This window comes from Ambystoma mexicanum, chromosome 9 (assembly GCF_040938575.1).
Source record: "Ambystoma mexicanum isolate Mex_15411 chromosome 9, UKY_AmexF1_1, whole genome shotgun sequence".
Taxonomy (NCBI): Eukaryota; Metazoa; Chordata; class Amphibia; order Caudata; family Ambystomatidae; genus Ambystoma; species Ambystoma mexicanum.
Window position 1 is genome coordinate 825732594 of NC_090931.1, and position 18048 is coordinate 825750641.

Below are 18048 nucleotides of genomic sequence, written 5' to 3' on the forward strand. Positions count from 1 at the left end.
TGCTTCAGCATTGCCTGCAGCCACATTTAAGGGCGACACATGCTTAGGCAGTCCCATACATGCTGATCTGGTGCTTGGTCTAGGGAATTCCTCATGGGAACACGTCTCCTTGTCCTCTAGTGAGGGTCTTGCGAAGCAGGCTCACCTCGCAAGCTTCAAAGAGGGTGGCTCCCTCTTGGGGAGAAGGGACACATACCTTTGATTCATCACACAAGTCACAATGCCAGAAAAAAGAACAGAGGGCATACTGACATCAATAGGGTAGATGTGTATTCATATAAAATGATTTCCCTCCACTAGATGTTGTTAGTATCTCCAACACCTCGTGTAACCAAAATCTAAAGACAACAGTGTTGGCTGCAAAGAAAGAGATCCAAACAGATAACTCCTCTGCAAGGTAAATACATAAACACATACAGCATACAAAACAAATCCTGCCTCCTGAGTCAAAAGGCACATCAGGGGAGTGGTGGGAGGGAATGAGAGGCATGGGGCAGACAGGTCTGCACATTGGATTTTTATGCTGTGCACAAAACACTCTGGTGGTCTTCGATACAACTATAAACCCACAAGTCTGTAGAAACAGTAAGAGGCGTAGTCCAGTGTATTTTGATTGCTATAGGCTGTATTACATAAAGTTTGGAACACTTAAGTGCCTTAACCTGGGTGGAAAGATAGCTCAGCGGGTTGAGCGCTCACTGCTGCAATCTGCGCGCGATCTGTAGGTCACAGGTTCGAATCCCGGTAGGCCAACTCAGCCTTTCACCCTTCCGAGGTCAATACATGAGTACCAACTTTGGTGGGATGATAGTATGAAAATATGTTCAAAGTACAGCACTTTGGAAAAAAGCACTATATACATAACAAATCATTATAATTAACTTTGAAAAAAAATGTGTAAGTAGACATGGTTTTAAGAAGTGGATGTTAGCAGTTCCCCATTTCATGCACCCTACATTCAACTTATCAAGAAAATCAAGACCTTCTAGAATATGGGGATAACACCTACAACTCTTACCAATGTATTATTTATTTCATTTTTGTATACGTTTCTTGAGATTAATGTGAAACCAACATTTCCAGATCTTTAGTTTGGCCAAGGATTCAACACTGCAAGATCCATCCCATACACCGACTGTATTACGAATTCAAACAATTATTCATATAAAAATACTTGAATCAAGTAGTCTGTGGCAAAGCTTTAGTGTGAACACATTGCACACTGAAAAGCGACATAATTCATTCACATTAAAATAATCATAATAGTGGTAGAGTGCAATTGGAGTAACATTAATAAAGTAAGGATAACAGCAGTATAGAAGGTTATATGTATATTGCTGTAAATCTGCCAAAATATTTGATAATTGATTTTGTCAAAGAAAGAAGTCTGACATCACAATAGCGAGGCTGTAAAGTAAAAAGAAAAAAAAATAACACGTGATCCAAACCTGTGTGCGTCTTGGAAACAAGTACATTGTCTTAGTTCAAATTCAAAGAGGGTGGTGCAGCTGACCAGCACAGGATAAGGAACTGAGACGAGCACTTCACTACTTTTAAAACACATATTACTCTCCTGAATGTACCATAACCAAAACAGCGGCACAGGAACTCCTATCAGTACTTAAGATGACTGCTCGGCAGCATAGTGTACAATTACTATCCGGGCTACATGACTAGATGGGGGAAAACATTTATTCGGAAAAAAAACTACTTGATAGCTAAAGGCACGACCCAACAGAATCAAAGCAGTAGAATGTTTTAGCTACTACCAATGTGAAATCTGGTTTTAACATCATGGAATTACAAGAAAATCTAATCAGATAAAATAACTGAAATGAATTTAACTTGGGTAAAAAAGATGGTATATTTCAGAGACCAGGCCTTCTTTGATATTGAAATTGTGTTTCAGCAAGGGAAACCCTGGAATTGTGCATTACTTGCCATCTGCTGAAACCATTAGGTCATCAAGGACTATCCAGTTTATTCATGTACGTAATCAATTTTTCAACCACAGGGATTGCAACATTTAAGGACAAAACCTTTGTTTTGTAACAGGCCAAACCTTACTCATTAAATATCGCTCTTCTGTCCCAAAAAAAAGACCAAATAGTTCCGGCCAGCCTGCTTAGTCAAGTTACAGGTGTATGATAAATATGCTAATGAAGGTAGTAGAGAAGCTCCATTAGAAGTTACTAGGGAAGAAAACGAATAGCTTTCTTTTTAGCACTACTTTGAGTACAAGTAGTAATGTAGGAGTAAAATCAAGGCACTAATAAGACATTGAAATGTCATTGCTGTATAAACGCATGCATTAGGTTACTGTTCATTTGTTTTAAACAGGAAGTACTTAACCAATTGTAGGCATTGTGCAACATCGCAGTATGCCAGGCCTGTGGCAACTCACTAAGCAAGTTCACAGTCTTTTGCCTCATGTATTTGAATGACCCCGGGCAACCACAATGCCTACAACTAAAATGGCAGCAAATTACCACCTCGTCTACTCGAAAATCTTTATTGTACTACACCACACATATATTACAATGAGAATCTAATGCAGCTCTTCCCCAGTCTATTCTGCAATATGGATAGACATGTTTCAGATTATACTTCTTGCAAAGGCACAGGCCTACACATTCTAGTGAGTTTAAACAAAACGAAAATCTTTAAGCCAAAATAAACCACGTTTGCAGACACATTAAAAAGGTACTCATTGACCAGCCACATTCGAATTATTGCTTATGCAACATTATCTCAAACACTTTGAATTTCACTTGTGTCCGTAAGGGAACAATTCTTCTAGATAACGAATTAAAACGCAGGAAAAGAAAATCCGCAGGAAAAGAAAATCCCAAAGATGAGAGAACGATTGTACTACTCTGCTCTACTCTACTCGGTGGCCTACATAAGCTTACTCCATAGAATACAGACGATTAGAAATTTTTAACATGCAAATGGGAATTCTAGTTTCTTTTGTGCCAGATCCTTTGTTGCACGTAGGAGCTTAAAGAAAAGTTGTATAATTAAAGACGTTAGCCATGTAATTCTGCGATTCATTGCTTTTTACAGAAGACAATACATCACTCACCTAAGTAAGGGAATAACAACTGCACAGTTGATTACTCTAAGCATTCACAGAATTAGAATACATGCAGATTGTTTCCATGCTTCTATGCTACTGAAACCTGTTGTTCAGATGTCTGAAACAATGAAATATAGTGCACTAGTGAAATTCTCACATTTAGGTCTTAAGGTCCTAAGCGTTTCCCAACAAGGTTCAGCGTTTTATATTGTATAAAGTGCTTTTGAAACCTTTTTTTCATCCCACAGAAAGTGAGGTTCTTTGAGGTATGTTTTAAATTTGGAGGACACCGTAAGGAAATAACTACAGACTACTAAGCACCATTACTGTGAAACCGTTACTTAGTCAAAATAAATGACAATCTTCAACATGAAAATACAGAACTAGTTTTATAGTGAACGATTTCAAAAGGCTTTTCAATCTGTAACTGAATTATCTAAAAAATGCCCCCATTGGCCCATGCAACTTTAAAGTTAGCACCAGAAATCTCAAACAACTTCCAATTTGGCTAGTGGTGGTCATGTGGTAAGCTAAGTGGACAACAAAGAGCATCAAATTAATTGGTCTCTATTGTCAGACTAAACCTTTATCAACTTGTCATGATGCTAAGAACGCATTGCTGATATTTGTGGCTAACTGGTTCGTTAAAACAAGTGAGGGTGAATGGCTCACTTCATCTTTCAGCTCTGTATTCAAGAAGAGTAGTTGAACAATTTACTTTTTTTGGTATGGCAGCAGGCGACAGACCCAAGATGGGTATTGTGAGGTATGCAAGACTTGAACATCCAGAAACAATACAAAATGTGCATCTCTGGCCCCAAGAAATGAAGTAACCGCTTGAACAAGTTTGGATGACCATGGAATGTTTCTGCGTAGTTAAATGGCTTCTCATCTCAAGCTTTGTCCAACTAAAAACAAAGCCTTTAAGAATACAAAATTCAACTAAACTTCCTGCAATGCAAAAATCAGACAGCCTTGGTAATATTTCAGTGAGCTTTCGTTGCACAATTTGCTGCAGTAGTAAGCGCCAGCATTTCACAGATTTTCTGACATCTTTTCTTGTAGAAAAATCAGTTGTCAAACTGGGCATATGGATTATCCTCCTTGAACAAACCTTGAAAGAAAATAAAAACACATCAATTAGGCAAACACAATTAGTGCGATAAAGCAGCAAATAAGTTAATTTATTCCAAGATGCATCACATAAAACAAAAAATGAAATCATCAGCATGGCAAAGAGATTTTGCGTTTAGTGGTTTTACAGAAACATTAGCCAAATAATGTTCTAACAAGGAATGTAAATGTTAAACAGAAGTCAAAGGCAAACCATCAAGGATTTCTACTGAACTAATGTGCATGCATCATAAAAGTAAACTTGCTTGTATTCCATTTCTAAATGTCAGAAAAACGGTTTAAAAAGTAAAAACACCAATACACATTGTGTCATGCTGAAAAGCGAAACGTCATTCAAATTCCAGCTGTGCTTTAAGTCATTCACTTGTTACCTTTTCGGTTCTTTAGGAAGTTCCTCTGCTCTGAATACATTATAGTTCCTCAGATGGTTTAAGAACTGGAGAGAGCATCAGGGAGAAATAAAGCATGGAGGAGCATGTCTAAAAAGCCTTGCATTATGATAATGCAGACTTTTGAGCGTATACCTCGCCACAAGATCGAATCTCCAACATAAGAGTCATGCCAATTAAGAACTTGCTTCAGATCACCATTACAGTAATACAGCATTAAGCAAGTGACCCATAAAGTGAATCATAACCTTTTTAATAGGGACAATGGGGGTTTTCTCAGACGTTCCACACAAGCTGTAAAAGGGGCATACCAATGCTTGCATTTATGAACGCAGAAGATCCTGCCCAACTGCATACAGAGATTGCCATCTTGATATTAGAGTTTAGCTGTACTCTGGACAGACCAACATTTACCATCATATCTAAACCACTGCTCACAAAATTAATACCCTGAACTGGATGCCACTCGACACAACCAGTACCGTTCCTAGACCCGTAGCTTCTGCTCCACTCACTGGCGATTTTACAGCACTCAAGCACACATTTGAAATATTGTAATCGGCATTGATGTTATCCCACAAAAAAGGTCACCAATTTCTCCTCCTCATTTTGTCATGGATGCTGCAAACAGGATGTTCCTAAAACCTATTCATACAGCAAAGAAAGAACAGCCCATACAAAGGCGGCATAGTTTCTCCCTTTTTTGCTTGACTCTCCTAGTGGTAAACTGGACAGTCAAGGCTCAACTCTCAGGGGGGCAGCAGGGTGGCAAATACCTACAGTTTAACACACAACAAGGTTGACTTTCGCCCCACACACGCTACTGACCTGGACTTCTCTCCTCCCACCCCCACTTTAACCACTGGCTCATTTCTACACTAGACCTTGTCATACATCTTAAAAACATGACCTGCAGCACTTGCCTCTCGCTCTAAATAGCTGATCGTTCCACACTTAAAGCTACCAAGTCTGCCAACTCCTCTGACACTGCCCTCCTGATGCTAAAGCCCACTATAGCGGGCAAATTAAAACCTACAAAACTGCAACCCATCCAGATAGAGGCTCAAAAAAACCCTATTCTCTATAAATTTCTTCACCCGGTCAAAGCCTCTTCAGTCTCTCCTTCACTCTCCCTGAATGCCTTTCTTTAATCATTGAAAAGGTCAAAATGTATAGCTGCCTTCCACCTGCCTCCGTCAGCTCCCTATCTTCCTCCTACTCCCGTGAGTCTATGCATGACTATTTTACACTATTATCTGTTAATCTATCTCACTGCCTTTCCAAGCTTAAATCTAGTTCACTAGACACCCGAAGAGCCAGGATTCTCAAACACGGTTCTTTCCCCATCTGCAAGGTCCTTTTCCCCCCCATTATCATCCTTTCTCTTGCCACTGTGGTGGTCCAGACTGCTTTTGCAACCGCTATTGTCAGTAAGGCGAAAACAAAAAAAGCCTTTACTGGATAACCTGCTAACTTCAGCGCTATCTTCCTGCTCACTGCTAAAATGAGTTCTGCAGAGGCATGGCAGCAACTCTCTTGTTTGAATCCCGATTATTCTGTACTCTTGGTCTTCACTAAAACAACTATGATGAACTGCTGTATGACTCACACTTTTGGTACTCTTGCCAACTACTAGGCCGAGTAATGTCCTGCTTGTCCCACTGGATGACATCTGGATGATCAGATGCCAACAGTTTCCTGGCCTATTCCTCTGGGACATCTCTGCAGAATTCGACACCAATCGCTCTCTTCTTGCTGTTCTGTCCCCATGCCATCATTGGCACCTCCTGGTCCTACTTCCCCCGTTCACTTTAAATTGATACACATCCATTTCTCTCTACCTTTCTGCTCTGCCACCAACTCTTCCATGTGAGGCTTCACAGGGCCTTTCATCCCCCTATTTCCTTTCAACTCCATGTTAAGGACCCCATCTTCCTTAATGCTACCTCTCTCTTCTCTTTATTCACCTACACAGATGACAACCATCTTCTAAAGGATCTTGGTGAGAAGCTGGGTGCCACTTCAGCAAAATTCCAGTGCCATTTTCATGTTTTACCTGGATGAATGACACTGTTGTACTTAAACTCCGACCAGACCGAAATATTTCCTTCTGACATCCCACCTTGGTTACCTGCCCGCGAAAGTCTATCATTAAGAATCTTGGTATAAAATGTGACACCTTTCTGAAATCTCCTGAGTTTTCACTAACACTCATTTTTACCTTAGATTTCTCTGACAGATTATCCATTTGTTCTCACTTCCTGGTGGCATTTCTGCTGCTTCTGCCCCCATCCAATCTCCCTTTACCCTGATCGTCGTCCTTATTCGTCAAATTCTCTTAAACGCGGCTGCCACCTTATCTTCATTTTCTGCCACTCTGCACACATCTCACCTTTCCTTGTTAAACTCCACTTACTTCACAAACATCACATTCTTTTCAAGCCCATATGAATGGTTTCCAAGACCATCAACAACTCTGGCTCTGTCTTTCTCCTTCAGACATTCCCATTTGCCCACTTTACTCTACTGAGCTGTTCTTTCTCTCAGTCACACATTTTTGCTTGTCTTTTTGCTTGTCCCCTGTGGAAAGCAGCCCCTTGTCAGTCTTTGGCCCTCCCCACTGGAGGACTCGCCCTTTGATACTTAAAGCCACCCCTACTCTCACATTCTTCTGTCATGAGCTGAAAACCTGTCTTTCTGGTTGGCCTTTAACCTTTAGCTGCTTTTATCACTCTGACCAGGTGCCAGAAAGCCAGCTGTGGTGCCAGAGCGCTTTACAAGTTGACAGAGCGCACACAATGAGAGGAGCTGCACACAACCTATTTAGTGAAAGATTCTTTACATAAGACAAAGAGGTGAAAATGCAAGATCTAACAAGTAATACACTTTCTTGGAAGCGAGTTTGGGGCAGTGATTTGTGCAGAAGAAATGTTCAAGGGTTCAAGTCCGGAGTCCAAAAACTGGTGTTTGGGTTAGGATTCTGAAACTGCAGAGAACCCCAATGTTATGCAATTGTGCAAATCAAAAATTAAAGCTCTGCAGGTATAGGAAAGTGGAGCTGTCAAAGGTTTGAGGTAGGTTATGTTACTGGTCTTTTATACGGCATCACCGTAGTAGTCTTACAACACTGATCATTGACTTCACGGATGCCAATTTTGACACTGCCCAGGGTAACAACGAGACCATTAGCTTTGGGGCAAAAATAAAATCAAATGAGGATTGAGAAGGGCAAGAAAGGTATATAATCACTGGGATGAATGCACAGTTATAAGGTGTTTTGCTCAAAAGAAATCTGATCAAGTGAAGAAAGGCTGCCTATTAGTGGCAAGCAAACCTTCCTGTAGGGTTGCACTGATGCAAACTTAAATAATGTTATGGATGTGTGATTGCCTTGAGATGTGCACTTGAGGCTTCAACAGCAGATTTTTTTTTTAAACTTTAGTTATCAACAGATTCACATTGCCTCCGACACCCCAAGCTTAGAATACAGAAATAAATAAAAATAAACACGAGTGACATTTTGTCATCAAGCAATAGTCCACTGTATACAGCTTTTTATCCCCTCCGCCGCCTCCGTCGTGACCTCTCCCTCTATTGACCTGCGGGGATCCCATAACAGCACTCATGAAATTATTTCCACAAATCCAGACAGTACATAAAGACACTTCTCATTGGACACTTAAGATAATACAGTACATCCACATGGCTAGATCGTGAACCTCCAACCTCCCGTGATCTCTATCTTTGCCCCAGATCCACCCGCCTCCCTTTCACTACTCCATCACTGGACGCTTCTCTAGTTGAGAAAAAAAGTGCGACCAGGGCCCCATTTATCCCCTGGTCGAGAAGTCCCTGGCATCAAATTACAATAATCATGCACAACATCGCAACACAATGCCAGGTCCCAAAGCCACTTTTCCACTGTCGTGCGGCAGTGCTAGAGCAATGTGTCAGAATGCATCTAGAATCGTACAAATCGATAAGTTGGGAAGGGCAGGAAGCCATCCAAACAGACGGCAAGCAATTTCCAAAGGCACTGAATAGTACACCACGCGCCCCGCCAGCTCTGCTACCTGCTACCAGAAGAGCACCAGGGCTAGGCAATCCCACAAAACATGAATAAATCCAGCATATTGCCTCTTACGATGGCAATTGCCATCTGCAGCATTATCAAATTTCGTTTGTACCATTGGAGACAGATAGGCACGGTGAAGTATTTTAAACTGCATCAACTTAAATCGTGCACTGATCGCCACCCTCTTGGTATATGTACATATAAAGCGGCAGCGAGTATCCTCCAGGTCCGACTCCATATCTCCTGCCCACTGTGATCTGCATGTTAATGCCCCCTTAAGGACCAAGTTCAGCACCATGCAATAGATAGTAGAGACCACTCTGCCAGCATTTGCCAAGTTAACCAGGTATTTTAAGAGTGCTTACAACGGCGGCTCAATCGGGAACCCCTGAGACCATGCTCTAAAAGCTTCACGCAGCCTAAAATATTGAAATGAGCGTCCAAACCACACCCCCAATTTGGCCTTTCTACAGGTCCCATCAACATAAAAATCAAACATTGTTGATGTCCAGACCTGCCCACTTCGGGGAGTACATGGGCACTGCACTCGCAGCTTCGAGCAGCGTCAGGCCACACGTGAACAGCACATGAGACCGGATCAAACAAGCATCTGTCCGAGACCGTGATAGACACTAGGGTACCCTGCAACGAATAAGGCTATAACGATTGCCTTTGCACACGCACATGGGGCTACGAACCTGGCATCCAATAAGACACAAATGAGACTTACAACGCCAAGTAATGCAGCTCCATTCAGTCCTTCCTGTTCCCACACACCAGTAAGCACCTCCCATTAGGAAATATTTCCATGTATGTGTAATTCTCCCTCCAGTTGTGTACCCCCCAACTTTTTGCTGCTGTTTAAACACCATAGTCTGACTTTGCCAGTGAATCACAGCCTTCAGCTGTACTCCACTGGGCTTTCGCTCACTTTGTTATGGGGAAACTGACATGCCCTTAAAGACAGTCTGTACTGGGAGAATTAGTTTCCCCTTAGTCCTTTCCAATATTGGAACTTTTCTGCAACAAGTGCACAATGTACCTTACAGTACAGTGCGCTTGGGTCTTCCTGTCATTTCCAAAGGTCCTAGACTCCTTTGAAGGACTTTTTTTAGGAGAAGTGCGGGTGTCTTGGAAAGGGCTGATGGCAGTTTATCTTTTCGCACAGTTTTAACCCTTTCGTGCCATGCAAACTGCCTTTACCATGGTTGGCACAGAAAGGTGGCCTGGCTCCAAAATGGCCATGCCACAAGGTTCTTTGTCCTGTCCTTTGGCCATCTTGCCCCTTTGCCTTCCCCAGGTCGACCCGACCCAGATCAGTCCTTATTTGGGCATGCATTCTCCTGTGAAGCACCAGCTTCCACGGGCTTCTGCATGCCTTGTGCGTGTGCTCCCAGGATGTGGGATACACATCCTGGGTGCCAGAGAGTCTGTTGTGCTGTGAATGCCTGGGACCACTGTGGTCCGTGATTGGTCCACGTCAGGTGTGCCTATATGTGAGCAGATCTCCCATTGGGTCCTCTTCATTTTGGCACAAAGGAGATTCTGGATAAGAGAAGGCTCCAAACACCCGTAACAGGTCGATCTCTTGAGTTCTCACTGAACCTAGGATAGAATCCAAGCATCCTGAAACTAAGAAGCCGAGTCGAGGAACCGCTGGTGATCCGCTGGAAGGTTTGGCACCCTGAGCCCACCTTTGTCCCGCTGGACCCCTCTGCATCTGATCGAACTAGAAGGTCTGCGAAGACACTTCATCCCATTAGAATAGTGGGACCGACCATTCTCGGCACCTTCATCAATCCCTGCAAGTAAGCCTTCTCAGAAGTGTCCCTGGGCCAACCAGCGGGCTGACCAGTTTACGCAGTACCTTTGCTCTGACACTACTGCCGTTTCGAGGAGCCCCTTGAAACTTGGTACATCACAAGCTCTGTGTTCACGGCACTCACACCGAATTTCATACACTTGGCATTCCCAGATCTCTGGAGTAAAGAGTGTGTCCGAACTGGAGTGCACGCACTTACCGTGTCGCCCAGCCATGGTGACGAATTTTGCAGGTGCCTTGCAGCTGTGCCCTCTTTGCTCTGGAGCCTGCTACAGTGAAACTGGCCTGATACATCCATCAGGAGCTGAGAAATCGCCACTGTCCCGTTTGGGAAGCAACGCTTTAACTTGGTTGATGAAAGCTGCAGAGCTGCACAATTGCCGCATTTGAAGGAGCAACCGAAGTGACTGCCGAAGTTTGGTCCGGATTGCGCATGGGGTCGGCGAGTACTTGCACCTTATCGGTGGCCCCTAGCGCATCCACCCATTTTTATGCACGAGTGTCCAGAGGGTCACTCTCCTTTCCACAGGTAGCGTGTGCTACCAAACCATTCCCAACTCCTGAAACCTGTTCTGCCCTCTTGGGGAGACCCTCCACGAATAGTTGGAACTTATTCTTCATTGGCTTACCTGCCTTCCTGAGCTGCTACAGCCCCTGCAAGAGACCCTGTTTTCGCCCTTCTGCACTAACGTGTGCACCTGCAGTTGAAAGTACATTAAGCGTTAGGCTCCTCTCTTCATAGGGACTGGACTGCCTCTCAGCTAGGGTTTATTTAATTAAGAACTACCTAAAGACTATTTGTACTGCTTGCTTCCTTCCCTTTTAGGTTGTGGACCCATTCTGTGCTTTTTCCCCCTTTAGGCCAAATAGTATTGTATGTATATATATTGTAGTCGAGTTGTGTTGGTTTAAAAGTATTACTGTTAATAATTGCTGTGTGTTGAAACTCAAAGGCCTTGAATAAATGTACATACCATTTTTATATGTACACCTGACTGGGAGTGATTTGTAAGTGTCCTTTATGGTGTGTGCTCATTGTGGGCTTTGTCACCGTCACACCTCCTGAGACCTAGTCTTGACCGCCGCCAATGCGACCTTGATTGGTCTGGCTGGTCCATAATGTTACCCTGTTCCAAGAAACTAGGCTGGCCTTCTAAACCTCTGCCCACCAGGTAAGAGTTCAGAAATCCATTTTAACACCTCCCACTGCATCATAGGGGGATCTAGGGCCCCACACCAACTTTATCAGTAGCGCCCCCAATTCATTGAAGAACTGAGACCCAGGCCAAACAGTGATGTTAAGAAATAAATACAACAATTTAGGGAGGATCACTATTTTAATGATGGCCACCTTCTCCATAAAACAATTAGGCAGCGTGCCCCCCCGCTCAATCTTCCTTTGCATTAGCTTCAGTTAATCCCTGTGATTATCCTTTAAGAGTTGTGGCCGAGTCCTACTAACCTCTGCTCCTAAATATTCAACATCCAGCTGTTCCCAGCAGAACCCCCTAATCCAATCAGGCACCTGGTTACCTCATTCAATGGAAACAATATAGATTTGGATCAATTGGTACGACGTCCTTTCATCGCCTGCATTTTCATACCCTGACATTTTAACGTGCACATTCCATCGAATGTGCTCATCGAATTTTTTAGGGGGTGGGGGGTGGGAAAGGGCAGATAAGGGTTTGGCCGGGTAGGCAATAGCCAAAAATAAGTGTGTGTGTGTGTGTAGGGGGAGGGAGGGTTGGGTGCGCCACCCCCCGCAAAAAAACGATGAGCATTTTTGATGGAATGTGCACGTTAAAATGACGGGATGAAATTACAGGCGATGTAATGACATCGAAATGATCAATTGACCCACAGGCCAGATATATCACTGAAAGCTTCAACCTCCTCTGATAGGGATCTCATGTTCCTGCCGGGGTCCTTCACAAACAGGATTGCGTTATCGTTATACAAAGAAATCGCCCAGCGGCAGACCTTTATTTCTATGTAACGACCACAGCCGGACCGCTAGTGGCTCCATAGGAATCAAACAGGGACAATGCGCACCCCAGCCGTGTCCTATTGCCCCAATGTAAACAATTCTGAGCACATACCAAAAAGCCCAATCCGTGCCGTCACTCCCAAATATAAGACCTTCACACACACTACATAGTGAGACGGAAGCCCGATCCTCCCCACTACCGCAAACAAGTAATCCCACGCTACAGAGTTGAAAGCCTTCTCCATGTCCAAGAGGGCCCCAACAGCCTGCACCTCCGGATCGCTCTGCGCCAGTACTGCAAACAACCTCTGCAAATTCAATGCTGTACAACGTCCAGGGACACATATCGACTGATCGAGGTACACCACAGGTGAAAGTTTATGGAAGCAGCCTGTCAGCAAGTATTTTAGCAAATATTTTTGTATCCAAATTCATCAGGGAAATTGGTCTATAGGCGGCACATTCCAACAGGCCTTTGCCTTGTTTTAAAAGCAGAGTAATAATGCCCTCCTGCATCGTCTGGGGCAGTTCACTAACCCGTAGCGCCTTGTGAAGAAGATACCATGCCACATTCAGACCAAATTCTTTACAAAACTGACGTGATACCGACAGAACCAGGGGCCTTAGAGGTTGGCAACGTTCTGATCGCCTTCAAAATTTCAACCACCGAAATGCCCCCATCCCGCCCCAACATGTCCTTAGCGCCTCCTCTATACAAGCCATTCTGGCATCCACCACAAAGGTCTGCTTAAGCTTTGAATCTGCCCACCCCTGGGCCGCATAAAGCCTCATAAAACCCCCTTAATTCCTCCAGGATGTCTCCGGACTCTGAAACCAGCATGCCATTCCTCCCCCTCAGTACCGGTATATCCGTTTGACCCCTTCCCCTCGCACCAGCCTGGCCAAATACCTCCCCGACCTACCATGCACTCCCTATAACGATGTGCAAGCTGTGGGGCCACCAAATACCACACCTCCCTCTTTGGCTCGGCCCAGAATTCAAGTGCTTCGCTTGTTGCGGTCAAGCCAGCTTGCGCCTCTGTCCATACCCTCGGACTATAGGTATTTCAATTCAGTTTTGAGGCCTGCCAGTAGTCTCCTAATGGCTTTAAGAACCCATTCTCCAGCAAAATACAACGCTGCTGCAAGAAGACCTTAAAGGTTTCCCAGTGTCCCTGCTGAGGACACAGATCCCTCATTGGTCTCAAAAAATGAAAACAATCTCCCAAACCTCTCCATGGTACTCCACATCTAGCAATGCCTGGTCCAAATGCCAATGCGGTCTATGGATCACTAAATCCGACAACCAAAACTGCCACTGAAACAGGGAGTGGTCCGACAGTGTCCTTGGGAGCATCAAACAGCTGCTAGTATTATGAACCCAGACCTGTCCCACTAGGATATAATCTATTTGTGACCTCAAGTCATGGACAAATGAGTAAAAGGAAAAATCTAATTCACCCGGGTGCATTAGCCTCCACAGATCAAGCAAGCCAAGGTTCTCGAACCCCCCCGCACACCCATGTATAGCCCTGGCAGCCATTGACAGTTTCCGCACTCCGGGCGTCGACCTGCCTGGCTCTCAATGCAGTATTTTGTTAAAGTTGCATGCTATAATCAGCTGTGTATCTGAATCCACCAAGCACTTAAGCTAGAGAGTCGTAAAACCCAGGTTCATCAATGTTTGGACCATATACATTAACTAATGTGACCTTATGCCGCGCCAGGATCCCAGAAACAATCACGTACCTCCCCACAGGATAGCTTTTGGAACTCAGGGGCCTAAACCCCAATGACTTATGAATGACTGTTAGAACCCTGCGAGAGTATGAGGAATATGAAGCATAAAAATGGGCCTCGCCCTACGACTTAGCAAACACCTCATTCAACCCCCCCCCAAACAAGTGAGTCTCGAAGCATAAGAATCTTAGCTCTATGTCGCTCTCCAAACACCAGTACCTTACACATTTTAGCATGGTTAAAGCCGTTCACATTCCAGCGGAAGATGGTGCATGACTCCTGCCCCACTCTACAGTCACCATCTTGGCCGCACCCATAGGACAGGTTGCCTTCTATTGTGACTCGTGAACCACAGCCAACAAGCCCAACAGGGTGCTGAACAATGGGGACCTTTTTGAATACATCCTACCCTACCCTTCCCAACTCCACAATTTACCCACATCCCCCTCTCCCAACCCCACTTCCCAACCCCATCCTGCAGTGGCATGTCACCCTCACCCATTCCCCTCCTCCCCCTACCACCACCTAAAACCTGCCTACCCGGGGACGCTGGCCCTACCAATTCGAGTAGCCCTCCGGAGGAGGAGGCCCAACAGGATAATCCGCAACTGACCCACTTTGTTACATAACCATTAGTTAACAATAAGGGTGCTCAATGACAGCCACAAGACCAAGGTCCCTCACCTTCCGCCCCCATCAAAGGAGTTCACTTGCAAAAGTAAAAAGGTAACCAGATAGTATGGGGAAAATGCAACGCCACGATGCAGCTCACTCCCCTAGCCGCCACCCCCTCAACTTTTAGTGAGACTTCACAAAAGCAATCCCTTCGGCTGTATCAGAAAAAAAAGGAGTCTTATTATCATGAATAACACGCAGTTTGGAGGGGTACAGGATAGTATATTGTAGTCCCTGGTCTCTCAGCATGCATTTCTCAGCCAAGAATGCAAGCCGGGCCCGCTGCACGGATGGAGTAAAATCCTGGTCAAACGACACTCTGGACTCCTCATAATGCAGGTTCCCCAATTCACGTGCTCTATGCAATATGACATTGTGGTCCCGGTAGTTGAGGAGTCTGCGAAGACTGGGCATGGATTCTGCCCCACTCTAGGCTTCTGTACTGACAAGCGGTGGGCTCTCTCTCAATCAAGAACTAGGAGGAGACTTCCCTGATAAAGGATTCCATAAACAGTTCCATGTTCTGCGCCAGATTCCAGGATCCCGACCACTCATATTATGACAACGAGACCTTGCTTCCAGATCTTCGTTATCCTGGATTTCTTTCACCTCCTGCTGCACTACTCGGATAGCCTGGGTCACTTCTGAACTCTGATCTTCCAGCACTTCCATTCTGTTTTCAGCCTCACTGAGACGGCCTTGCTCCGTCTCAATACGCTCTTGCATGCGGTCCATTTTATACTCCATATTATCAAGTTTGGTATTCATAGACGCAAAGCCACACTTCTTTTCTGTTAATATAAGGGTAAGTTCTGCGGCCGGGCTGATGGGCACCCAGGGTGTGGTCACAGCTGACCCAGCCATCACAACCTCCTCCTGCCCGCCAGAGCGAGATGCAGCCATGGTGCCCTTACACAGAGTCAATCCCTCCTTCTGGGTAAATTGCAGGTGGCCCTGCTTTTTCCCCTTGGCCATCCAACAACTGCCCACCAACACCCCCAAAGTGGTACCTGCTGGCCCAGCGCAACCAACCAGGGGAAAAAGCAGCAATCTCAAGCAAGTCTTGACTTGCCCTGCCGCCATTCCCCTCCACATGCGCCTTCAATCCAGACAAAACTGCGCAACCCAGAGTCCAGCAGGAAAAAAGGGTACCAGCAAAAGAACGAGGGCCTCGGCGCACTGTAATCCCAATCCGTCTGCCACAAACTATACCACCTCCCTCCTGCATCCAGGTAGGGTGGCCATCAATAGAAAAATCTGCCCCACAATAGGCCCACAATAGGCCAAAGTAACCTCAGCAAAAGGAGACCTGTCACACATTGCTTCAGCATGTCATGCACAGAGAGAAGGCAGCCAAAACAAAGTATGGAGCTGGAGGTGCTGCCTTAACCAGGAGAGTTCACTCCCAAAATGACTGTCAAGAGTATGTCCAGAAACGCGGTCATATGCACTGTAGCGACGCTCCAAGCTTGTCAATGCCCCTCTCACCGCGATCCTGCAGCTGGTGGCATTGTCCTTTCCACAGCACATGGTGCTGCTCCAGGTCTCTCCTGGCTTGCTTCAATGAGCAGCCCACCCACCCTATGGCAGTGCGGGTCACGTCCAGACAATCGGCAAACAAAAAGGAGCTCCCCAGCTTAACAGGCCACCTCAGAGCCTCCCGACTGGTGCAAATTCCAGAGCGGCCACACAGGAGCAGCCCGCTCTCCTCATCCCAGGGTTCACAGCGCAGCAGCACCAGATCACTGCAGCGGGATGCTCCACTGCTTCCAACAAGGCATGCTCTTTCTGCAGGCCTCCCGGCCCGACAATCAGTAGTTGGGGTCCTGCCCCTCTTCTCACCGCTCCTTTAGTTTCGGCCTCGCCCACAGCAGGGCCGCCAGTGATCCGCAGCGCCTCTGGCCCTCACCATGCTCAATATCTCAACCACAGCACTCTGGGCAACCTCCAAACCCGGTTCACATCTGCTATAGATCGAGCATTACTGCACCCAGTCAGCTAGACGCCATTCTGGACCGCTATGGACCCCGGCCTCTTCCTCCTAGCTTACTCGCTCAGAGCTCAGAAATCTGTATCCATTTTGGTCGCGAGCGCCCTCCTACAGCAGATAATCTTAATGAATTTCCTCCTGATGCAAACCACGTGGGGTCTGGTAGTGCCGAGGCCGCTGACAGGACATGCCAGGGCCGAAGGTTGGGCATGTACATAGGGTGGACACAATGAGGGATAAAATAGGAGGAGCAGAGAACTTCACCTATCCCAAGCTAAAGCAGGTTTACAACCAGAAGAGCGGTAAGGTGGTGTTCTACCTGCATGTAAATTCAAAGGAGGGGACGTGTTCCCTGAGGTGAAATATTATTCAGTTTTGAATGTAGCAAAAGATAACGACTGTTATTCAGGAGTCTGTCTGAGGATGTGATAGTACCGAGTACGGCAGTCAAACCATAAATCCCATCCTTCATAGTATATCATTTGTGGATCAGAAATTGTCAAAGTGAAAAGTTGTATGGCCCATACACCAAGATGACCAATTGAGTAATTGACGTGGCAAAGCTAACATACCCTGGCTGCCCCAATTGCATGCTTTAGTATTGCGTCTCTTCATTGCTAAATGCGGGTACAGACCAAGGATTAATCATCACAATGAGGACATAGCACAAACTTGGCAAGAGGTAGCCCGGTCATGTCGGCCCCTTTTAAGCAGAAGACCCATCCTGATAGAAAGACCCCTCAGATCAGTGATAAATCAGCAAAGCAGAACAAGGGATAGAAAATAGATCACAACCCAATGCAGTAGCAGAATGAAGAGGGAAATAACATCCATATAGAATATGAACTAAAGCGATACCCCATATTATGGACCTAACTTCTCTGTTGTCCAAATAGGGCTACTCTTATTTCATGTCAGTTAAGGCTCCTGTACCTAGAAACCCGAATGAGTCTCCAAACAGATATGCCGTTGCCATCCAACATGTCAGGGCAAGGCTGTGCTAGGACAGTTGGTGAAAGGGAGAGGAGATCATGAGGTCTTGATGCCTGAAAAAGGGGAGGCATCATTGGGATCATGGTAAGAATTAGGTGGAAATGGCACGTGGTTCTGATCTGTGCACAAAGTACACTCCTATATTGTGTCAACAGAGTACT

At 45.3% G+C, this 18048-nt stretch overlaps 1 protein-coding gene across 1 annotated transcript in view; it reads right to left on the reverse strand.

Moving 5' to 3' along the window:
* Window positions 1-1012: 1012 nt before the first annotated feature.
* The window catches only part of PTTG1IP (PTTG1 interacting protein), a 471563-nt gene continuing 454527 nt past the window's right edge, over window positions 1013-18048 (reverse strand). The window contains exon 7 of the mRNA XM_069615849.1: window positions 1013-4193. Coding sequence (XP_069471950.1) covers window positions 4150-4193 — 44 coding nt within the window. The 3' untranslated portion in view covers window positions 1013-4149. The remainder of the gene's footprint in view (window positions 4194-18048) is intronic.